This window comes from Rhincodon typus, chromosome 7, assembly GCF_021869965.1.
Source record: "Rhincodon typus isolate 14 chromosome 7, sRhiTyp1.1, whole genome shotgun sequence".
Taxonomy (NCBI): domain Eukaryota; kingdom Metazoa; phylum Chordata; class Chondrichthyes; order Orectolobiformes; family Rhincodontidae; genus Rhincodon; species Rhincodon typus.
In genome coordinates this window covers 35,559,423-35,570,354 of record NC_063338.1, presented here as the reverse complement: position 1 = coordinate 35,570,354, position 10,932 = coordinate 35,559,423, and the positions used below count along the sequence as shown (strand labels likewise).

At 39.5% G+C, this 10,932-nt stretch overlaps 1 protein-coding gene across 1 annotated transcript; it reads right to left on the bottom strand.

Moving 5' to 3' along the window:
• Positions 1-10,652, bottom strand: LOC125483587 (integrin alpha-8-like). The gene is made up of 3 exons (XM_048599571.1): positions 9,963-10,652; positions 9,398-9,528; positions 1-1,243 (listed from the first exon to the last, which is right to left on the bottom strand). The coding sequence occupies exons 1-3, from the start codon at positions 10,130-10,132 to the stop codon at positions 1,233-1,235; spliced, it is 312 nt and encodes a 103-aa protein (XP_048455528.1). The 5' UTR covers positions 10,133-10,652; the 3' UTR covers positions 1-1,232.
• Between the last annotated feature and the right edge of the window lie 280 nt (positions 10,653-10,932).

Sequence of the window (10,932 nt, the reverse complement as noted above, 5' to 3'; positions counted from 1 at the left end):
CTTCTAACACCAGTGGAGCTGTCTTCATCTATTTGATTGATTCTATTTAAAAATCTTCCCATTTCTCTAAAAGGGAAAACTAGAACTCTAGTATGTTTGTTAGCACTTATTTTTGGATGCTATACAGCAATTTACTAAACAAAGGTTTTTGCTGACATATCCAATCCCAAACTGAATGACTCATAAATGAATATCATAACAACACCCAAACAAGCCACTTCTGGTTGAAATCAGCACTTTACTGCATGACAGAAACCAAAAAGATACACTTCAAAAACATGAGCTCAGTAACTTTACATTTAATTCATAAACAAATCCAGATCTGCTGCTGTTTACCAATAACATAATGTGCCAATTTCATAGTTATTTACCCCAGGCATGCCATCTCAATTTGTAAACACTATCCTATCCAAGTACGTGTATTCCCAGAGCCCAAATATACATCAGCATTCAGAGTGTAACATCATCATTAATTTATTCTCTATACATTAATACTACAACCCGCTTTAGCCACAAGTTATGCCTGCTGCACTATTAAAATGATTTGAATAACAACCTTACATGTCAAATTAAGGATTTAAAGCATTTTGTTAAGCACCACTAGTAAAATGAACTTACATTTCAGGTGTGTTGAAAATAATTCAATAGGTAGATTATCGAATTAAGTTTAATCTAATTCTCTGCTTCCTTAAAAGGAAAGTTACTTTCTACAACCGTTATTAATGCTGAACAGCTGGCCAATACAGTGCATTGTATTTCATGTATTGGTATTCACAAAAAAGCTTCTTACTGCTGAGGCAATCTACATTATTCTGGTAAGCAAGAGATGCAAGGGCCCAAGGTTAGATTCATAACAAAGCCATTTCAGAAATAGCCACCCCATTTAAGATACCAGCCCAAAATACATTATACATAACCGTGTTTTTGAGGACTCCTCAGTAGTCAAAGTTACTACATACAAGTTAATTTTTCCAACGTGAATTCAACAGAAAAAAGGACTAACTTCAGACAGGATTTTTGCATCAACAGGTCCAAAATCTAAGCTGAAAATCTGACACAATATGGATATTTTAATATCTAAAAGTTCTGAACAAATGCCTGACACTGCATATGCTCAGTATTACATTCATACTCCATAAGAACTGATTCCTAAGTTTTTAAAATTAGCACTGAACAGTATTTGTTGGGATGCTGTTAGCTATGTCTTCATTTTGGAATGATTACCGATTTTCTTACAGATATCCTGTAAAAACAAATGTTAGGTCTGTTAGGTTACTGCATAAGTCTATCTTAGACAAAGCAATTCAATGTACAAAGCCAACAACCGAAAGCATCTCACTATGATCAGTCTCACCACCTCCAAGAAATCACTGAGGGAAAAATACTTTAGAATTGTTCATGTACTCATCTTTTGCTCACTAACATAAATGATGGATCTGTCCTCACTATCCCATTCTGGAACATATTCATAAGTCAACATGTGACCAACAATACATAAACTTCTCAGGAGTTTTCTCATGATATATTCAGTGGTGGGGGCTCTTATGGTGCAGTGGTAGCATCCCCAGGCAATTCAAGTTCAAGTCCTACCTGCTCCAGAGTTGTGTAATAGCATCTCTGCACAGGTTGATCAGAAAATATCTACACATAATGATTAATAATTTTATCAAGAAATGAATTGTGACAATATGGTGTTATTAATTGAATAAGTGGAATCTACTCACTTAAGGTGAAATTATTTTACTGTAAAATGAACAAATACAGCTTCAGATCAATCTCGAGTGAGTGAGTTGTAAAGTTTAAGAAACCTTGATCAGAAGCACTCTACATTCAAGGACTCCCTCTCTTCTCCTTTATTTTTGAATTAACCTTGTATTTGTAAAAATAACAAATGTTTGAAGTATTGTAAAGATTAGCTTCACTTTGATGATGAGTTGCGACATTTCGGACAAAGTACTTCATGCGGTCCACTAACATCAACTGTAGCTGCTAACTGACTACAACAATCACACACTAAATTTAGGAGTTTCCCACAGATAATGAAGTTTTGCAACTGAATCTCCCAGTCATACTCTATCTATCCACTCCATCTTCAGGGGGAAATTTATTATAATGAGGGAGGAGAAGAATTAAACATTTTTCAGTGATTCTGAGTCATTCAACTACTGGAAAGGATGTTCCTTCCCCTCTCAATGACACAAAACTCACTTCTAGTAGTGGATTTCATAGTATACTTTCATTCTTGGAGATCTGATTGTTCTCATCAGCACTTCCCATAGAAATAGCAACAATCATTCTGAAAGTCTATTTGTCATTCACTGTGGTGCACTCGTTTTTTTTGCAGCGATTCGAGCTTTTGTTACAAAAACATAATTTTGTAAGAAGCCCATGGCTTTCTGAAATAATCCACACAGCAAATTAACAAGTACTCTCTGTAATTAAAGAATAGATTACAGAATTTTGATCAGTCTAAGTGGAGAGGAAAGACTATTTATGATGAAGAGTCATCTAGACTTGAAACTTTGGGTTGCTCTCTCTCCACAGATGCTGCCTGGCCTGTTGTGAGTTCCAGCATTTTTTTGTTTCCCGACTACTTATGATGTTCAGGTGCCCAACTTTCATCTGAAACATTGTGACTTGCAAAGTCAAAAACTAAGTCAATCAATATTTGTAATAAACAAAGTATTTTCATCATTCAGATTTCCATCATTAGAAGCTTTTTCATTTCATTTTACAATGTTGTCTATATTCAATGACTCTTCTTCACACACGTTTGTTACCTTAACTTGTGCAAAAATTAACAACATATCATTGTGCTCATTTTGTACGGCTCACTTAATTTCGTACATTCAAAACATTCAAACATTCTAATTTTTCACAATTCTCCTCCATCATTCTGTTGAACATTTGAGTGATTGCTGCCTCCAAGTTCACTTTTGAGATTGAAGCAGTCTGATACACTCCCTTTCCTCAATATGCTTATTGAGATATTCACAAATGGGTTCTCCACTGTCTAATGCAAGCTTACCCTCACTGGTCAGTATACATGTTGATATTCCTATAGCTTCTCACACAATAATCAGTTGAACTTGTAACATGGCTCATGTACACTTAGTAGAAGCAACACATACAGCGAGCCATTCTCTGCAACAAAGGAAATATATTCAACTTTGTTCCTTTTATGAATTATCTGGGGAGTTCTGGAAGTCTTTAGCGTCCCATTTCTTTCTCCATGGCAATGCTTCAGCCAAAGTCAACTTGCTAACCAATGAGCACTCTTGTGCATTATAATTGTTGTGATCATTTGAAACTTGGCATTCTTGCATTAATCCTGAGCAAGAGAAAGACAAACAACTTTGGTAGTATGTCTCTCTTCCCAACTATCGCAACATTCTTAATTTTTAATGACACAGTTCCTTAAAGTACTTCAATGTGCCTTTTCCTAGGGATATCATATTCACAGAATGGTACAGCTTTGATGGCCACCAATCATGTCTGTACCAACTTTCAGAAAGAAGATTTCAATTAGTTCTCCTTTCCTGCTCTTTCCAAAATCCTGACAAAATGTTCCACGAATAATTTATCTAATTTCCTTTAGAAATTTGCTTCCAAATTAGCTAACAATGTTGTAGGCAATGCATACCAAACTGTATGGGCAAAAAAAAACTTAGGACCACCTCTAGTTCTTCAACTGATCAGTTTACATTATTGTTCTCTTCTGGTTAACTGTCCCTTCTGCCACTGTAAACAGCTTTTCCTCATTTATCATGGTAACAGTCAAAAAAATTAGCCTGATTAATTTATCTTGTCTAATACCTTCATGAGGCAGCGCAATGGGGATGGAAGGAGAAGAGTTTCTACTTCTTGTAATCAGTGTGTAATCCTTATTTCTTTCTTATACTTTGACAATAAGTTAACTCGATCAACATTAAAAAACAGCATGCAATTGCTTTTTGATTATGTGCCACACATTAGGCTGCTTAGTAAGAGCCCGTAGTTATTGCAGAAAATACGGAGGCATGGGATTGAGGGTGATTTAGCGGTTTGGATCAGAAATTGGCTAGCTGTAAGAAGACAGAGGGTGGTGGTTGATGGGAAATGTTCATCCTGGAGTTCAGTTACTAGTGGTGTACCTCAAGGATCTGTTTTGGGGCCACTGCTGTTTGTCATTTTTATAAATGACCTGGATGAGGGCGTAGAAGGATGGGTTAGTAAATTTGCAGATGACACCAAAGTCGGTGGAGTTGTGGATAGTGCAGAAGGATGTTGTAGGTTACAGAGGGACATAGATAAGCTGCAGAGCTGGGCTGAGAGGTGGCAAATGGAGTTTTATGCGGAAAAGTGTGAGGTGATTCACTTTGGAAGGAGTAACAGGAATACAGAGTACTGGGCTAATGGTAAGATTCTTGGTAGTGTGGATGAGCAGAAAGATCTCGGTGTCCATGTGCATAGATCACTGAAAGTTGCCACCCAGGTTGATAGCGTTGTTAAGAAGGCGTACAGTATGTTAGGTTTTATTGGTAGAGGGATTGAGTTTCGGAGCCATGAGGTCATGTTGCAGCTGTACAAAACTCTGGTGCGGCTGCACTTGGAGTATTGCGTACAGTTCTGGTCGCCGCATTATAGGAAGGATGTGGAAGCATTGGAAAGGGTGCAGAGGAGATTTACCAGGATGTTGCCTGGTATGGAGGGAAGGTCTTATGAGGAAAGGCTGAGGGTTTTGAGGCTGTTTTCGTTAGAGAGAAGAAGGTTAAGAGGTGACTTGATAGAGACATACAAGATCATCAGAGGATTAGATAGGGTGGACAGTGGGAGCCTTTTTCCTCGGATGGTGATGGCTAGCACAAGGGGACATAGCTTTAAATTGAGGGGTGATAGATATAGGACAGATGTCAGAGATAGGTTCTTTACTCAGAGAGTAGTAAGGGCGTGGAATGCCCTGCCTGCAAAAATAGTAGACTCGCCCACTTTAAGGGCATTTAAATGGTCATTGGATAAACATATGGATGATAATGGAATAGTTTAGGTTAGATGGGCTTCAGATTGGTTTCACAGGTCGGCGCAACATCGAGGGCCGAAGGGCCTGTACTGCGCTGTAATGTTCTATGTTCTATGTTGGAGGCAATATATTGACATGGATAGAGGATTGGCTAACTAATAGAAGACAGATAGTTGGGATAAGGGGGCATTTTCAGGATGGCAACCTGTAAGTAGTAGTGTTCCACAGGGATCATTGCTGGGACCACACTTATTTACAATATATATTAATGACTTGGACAAGAAAATGAATGTACTATAGCCAAGTTTGCAGTGACATAAAAAAGTAGCTGGGAAAGCAAGTGGTGAGGATGACAAAGAGTCTGTAGAGTGATATAGACAGGTTAACTGTGCGGGCAAAAACCTGGCAGATGGAATATAAAGTGGGGAAAGCACTTGGCAGGCAGAAGAGAGGAACTGAATAGCATTTAAATGGAGAAAGACTACAGAATGTAATGGAAAAAAGGGACTTGGGAATCGTCATCCATGAGACACAAAAAGCTAGCATCCAAATTCTTTGAAAGGGAATGGAGTACAAAAATAGGAAGGATTTACTAAAACTATACAAGGCACTAGTCAGGCAATAGCTGAAATACTGTGAATAGTTTTGGACCCTTTATCTAAGGAAAGATATACTGGCATTGGAGGCAGTCCAGAAAAGGTTCACTCGGCTGATACCAGATATGAAGGGATTGTCTTATGTGGAAACATTGAGTCGTTCAAGCCTGTACTCATTAGAATTTAGAGGAATGAGAGGCCACCTTAATAAAACATACAAGATTCTTAGAGGACTTGACAAGACAGATACCAAAAGGCTTTCTCCCCTTATTTGAGGCTCACGAATTGGAGGACAATCGCAGAATATGGGGTCAGACATTTGAGACAAGGCTAAGATAGACAGATTTTTAACCAGTGAGGGAATCAAGAATTGTGGAGAAATGACAGGAAAGCTGAGGTGAGGATCATCGGATCAGCTGTGATATCACTGAAAGCAGAGATGGCTTGATGGGCTACTTCTGCTTTTACATCTTATGGCTTAAGCCTTCAACAAATTACATTAATACCTGCAAGCCACATGTAACTTCTAAAGTACAAGACATATCCAATATGATATATCACTAGCTTTCTTCTGCCAAGCTGCAGAAAAACAAAACAGACTTTCATTTTCATGGTGCTTTATGTCACTCAGAAGTGCATCACAGCATTTCAGACACATTTGTTTATTTTGGAACATGGGATTCTAAAGGTAAACGTAACAGTTTTTTTTAAACCCATAATCAACAAGGAATTGAAAGACCAGCTAATCTGTTTTTCTGTGATATTAATGAAGGCTTTGCTGCAAATTGTGCTGTCAGAACTTTAATGTCCACCTGAACTAATAGATGGAGCATCAGTTTAATGTTTTATTTCCAAAAAAATGTGTGGCCTGCCAGAAGATACAAATCTACAATTTCTTAAGGAAAAACTGAAACATTACAAACTGAGTCTGAATATTGTGAAATATTTAGTGCATAAGAAGGACGGCCACTTAAGGAATCTGTCCTGAAATTCCAAAGTGTCTGTAGTCATCACACATCAGACCTTCCTGAGGTCAAACTTTGAGAATTTACTACTTCATTTGTAACATCCATATTCAGTAATAGGCCATTGTAAGTCTCTCATGACGTCAGTGACTAATTTCCAAACTAAGAAACACAAACACACTGCTATCCATTGAATGGAGATACATACTGATTTCTCAGAAACACGTCAAAAGTGCAGCATAGATATTCTGGGCCACTGCCAACTTTAAACAGCTGACAATAAGAGATGACATTAACAAAGTGGTCTCACAAAGGTTTTATATTATGCTGTTGGAAGTACAATTGCTAACTGCATTGGTAAAAACATCCATTCACAAAACTAATTCTTAAATGTTATAAAAATGCCAACAACACAGCACAAAATAAAATATGCAATAATGCAGGGGAGTAACCATACGTTACAAAAGTTCTACTGCCATTCTCTTCCCGATGCTATAATAACCAACTAACTGATGTAAGGTAAAATTATCCAATTACACAGAACACAATCTCAGGATTACTTTGAAGTGACAATGATAAAAAGAACAGTTCTGGGTGCTGATATTTAGGGCAGAATTTTCCCCCCCACCATGGTGGTGAGAAGAGAGGTGGGCAAATATGCACATTTGCACCACCAGCACCTTTCCACAACAGCCCTCTTCCTTTTCTTTAAAAAAAAAGGAATTTAATGTTGAGGAGAGGGGTGGGTGGGTCCAGAGTTGCACTCCTTTTCTCCCCTACCTGAAAGGGTAAGTTTCTGCTCTTGCAGACCTTAAGGTTATGGGAGCTTTCTATTGGCTTTCCAGCTTTAAGAGCTTTATGGCAAGTCCATCTTCTGGTCAGATCAGGACAAACCACTGCAAGGTGATTGTTTTCCACACAGTGAGGGATTGGAACCTCAACTGACTTCAAAGTTGGGGTCCCAGCCCAAAACCTTGCATTTAGACTCTGATTACAATAATTACAGTAACTGATTTTAATATATTACCATTTAATTTACAATTGTTAAAAATCAAGGTGTGGTTCAAGTCAACATATTAAATAACCTATTTTAAAATGAACTAAAATGGAAATTGTTGGAGAAACTCATCAGATCTGGTGGTATCTGTGGAGAGAAAGCAAAGTCAAGGTTTCAAAGTCAAGGATAGGTGGAGATGGAACCCAGAGGGAGAGAAAGGCAGTTAGGCAAACAAAAGGATGGACAATTGTATGTCAGAGAAGGAGAGAAGCTGATAATGTGGACAATAAGTAGGTGAAAATAGATTGACTGTGCTGAAAGCAGCCCATCTGACGACAAGGTCTGGGTGTGGGGCTGGGTAAAGGACTTGGAAGATGATGTTCAGGACATAAACTTATTGAACACAATATTGAGTTGCGAAGGTTGCAGGGTCTCCAAGTGAAAAATGAGATGCTATTCTTCCAGCTTGTGCTGAGCCTCATTGCAGCTAGCCTACAACAGAAATGTTGGCCAGGAAACACAGCATTGAAGTGGCAGGCAACTGGAAGCTTGAGGTTATTTTTGTGAACACAGCATAGATGTTCTGCAAAGTGGTCACTCAGTCTGCATTTTGTTTCCCAGAGGAAAACACATTATGAGCAGCATGTACAGTAGACTAGATTGAGTGAAGTGCAGGTAAATTGCTGTTTCACCTGTTCTTGGTTTAATATATTTAAAAATAATATTTATTATTGCTTTTAATTACTCCAGAATCCATTTTGTTTTTTGCCCTTCTCTAGTTTAATAAATGCAGGTGACCATATCATGCACCTCTCTTGATCTAAATTGGGGGGGGTGGTGAATGAAGACAGCAGCATGGGATAAATAGTTTTGACTTTCACTGTCTCCCAACTAACCTCTCAGGCAAAGAGTAAACGAAACCAAATGATGTTTAGCGTGGATGGTAATGGGGGTGGGGGTGGGGTGCAGGCAGGAACTTTCAGTACTTTCTGGTCCCATCCCCAATGTTTTGAAATACATTAAGCTATTTAAAAAGAATAAGCAAATTTATATTGCATTTATCCCAAACAATTTACTATTGATTAAGTATTATTTTGGAAAGTTGTCACTGTTGTAGTATTTGGAATGCAGTAGCCAATTTGCTGACAACGCAGTTCCAGAAACAGCAATGAAACAAACAACAAAGTTGTTTCAGAGGTGGTGTCTGAAGGACAAATACTATCATGGAATGCTATATATTAACCTAACAAGGTAAAACAGTTTAGTATCACACCAGGAAAATGAGATGTCCATCAGTGCTGCATTCCCTCATCACATCATTGAATTGCTAGACTTGAATGTGTATTCAAATCTCTAGACTTGATCACAAACTCTCAACTTTCTGACTAAAGGTAAGATTAGGATTGTTAATTGAATAGGGCAAATGTGCTGAACATTCAGCATTGAACATCTCACACATTATCATCCCTTTAATAATAGCTACTGATGTAGTTAATTTCAAACATTCTAAGTCACCTTAAGGGCTAAATTTCAGAAATTGCAATATGGTGTGCTTCTGTTAGGGAGGCAACTGACATTTTTAAAAAACTGAATACTTAAAACAGAATGGTCATATTAACCATGTTCATTTGATCAGACCACTCAAAGTCATAAATGTTGATTGAACAACTGATTAGTAATTCAAGAAACCATCTCATATTGATTTTTGTAAAATATTTGTTTGAAATCCCCTATAATTAGGCAGAATATATAATTACTTTTATCAGCAGTCATCCTCTCAACTATAGTATTACATGATTATTTAAAACGTTAAATCGAAGCATGAATTTGTATACAGTACCTGTCTTGTCAAACTCAAATTGTTCGCAGATGCCGGCCCCATTATTCCAGGGGCACTTGTATACTGCCCCACCTTCGACTATGTTTGGCTGAGAAGTATTTGCCTTTGGGGCTCCAACTAAAATATTTATCCTGGTACGAATATAAGAAAAAGAAGAAAAAGTAAGGGGTTAAAGCCTTTGTTCAATTTACTGTATTGTCACCTATCTGCAAGTACGTTTTTCTCGTGCGATGTAACGGATCGATCAAATACAGATACGATAACTCAAGTCATACACAGGTCTGCGACAATCTTTGTCCCGGTACCGTTGTTGTTCAGATTTGACTGAAAGGGGTACACGAATATTTAACAATCACAATACGGTTCTTGCTTTCATTTCCTAATACGTTGAGTAGTTGTTACAATCGAAGCAGTTCACCAAACCAGCATTCGTTGCACTTAAGTCATAGCAGCATTCCTAGACTTAACTTCTATGTTTGTTGTTGGAAGAACAAACTTAGTTCACAGTTGAAAAGTTTCCAGGCTACACCCCCTCCCCCACCCCGCATTGCTTTAAATCTCTTACTCTGTCGGGGCAGGTGTGAAAAAATCCACAGCAAATCCGAAGTAACTGCCCGGAGGTCCGGAATAAACAGACGGGTTGCTGGTGTCCAGATTAAACCCATAAGAACAGGACAGAGTGAACAGAAACATTGCCAGCGCCGGGCGTCCAATGCCTGTAGCCGCGGATGCCATTCTTGTTCGGCTTGTTGTGCTCGCCTTCCAAACTGCAACAGTTCAGTCTGAGATCCGGGGCGAATGTGAGTGAGCTTCTGACGACTCGCTGTTTTGTTAGCGGGGTGGATGGTGACTGTACCGACGGGCCGCGGCTTGCCCAGTCAGACAATCCCCCCTCCTTTCCCCTCCCCACTTCGCTGCTCTCGCTGTTAGTGGGAGGGCAGCTGCTCCGCTCCCAGACTATGACTCAAAACTCGGATTTGGAACACAGGCCTGGCACTACCAATGGCAACAGAACCCCGGCCTGGCGCTGCCAGTGGCAACAGAACCCTGGCCTGGCGCTGCCAATGGCAACAGAACGGCCTCGCGCACCGCTCGTGTCAGGAAGTGAAGTGAGGAGGATGTCGGATGTGAATCAGGCGGTGTTTCCCCGACCCCGGGTATAAAGGCAGCTTTCCACCGACGTCTTTCTGCAAGAGGAGCTCCACCCAACCAGGCGTCTTGCAACTTAATGCCTGTCATACTTCCTCTCCCCCCCCCCCGGTCTCCTGCACTGCACATTCCAGCAGACAACTGGGACGGAACAACCCAACTGCTCCGTGCAGGGAGATCAGATTGGGTTGATTTCTGTGGGGGTGGAACAAGGTGGGAAACGAGGTGTCGCTGCACGCTTCTGTGACACACGTTTGGTTCAATTACACAGACTTCTCCCAGGGAAAAGGACAAAGGGCTAGAGAAACTCAGCAGGTCTGCCAGCATCTGTAGAGAAAGAATCAAAGTTATGTTTCGAGTCCAGTAGGACCCTTCGGATTTCAGAT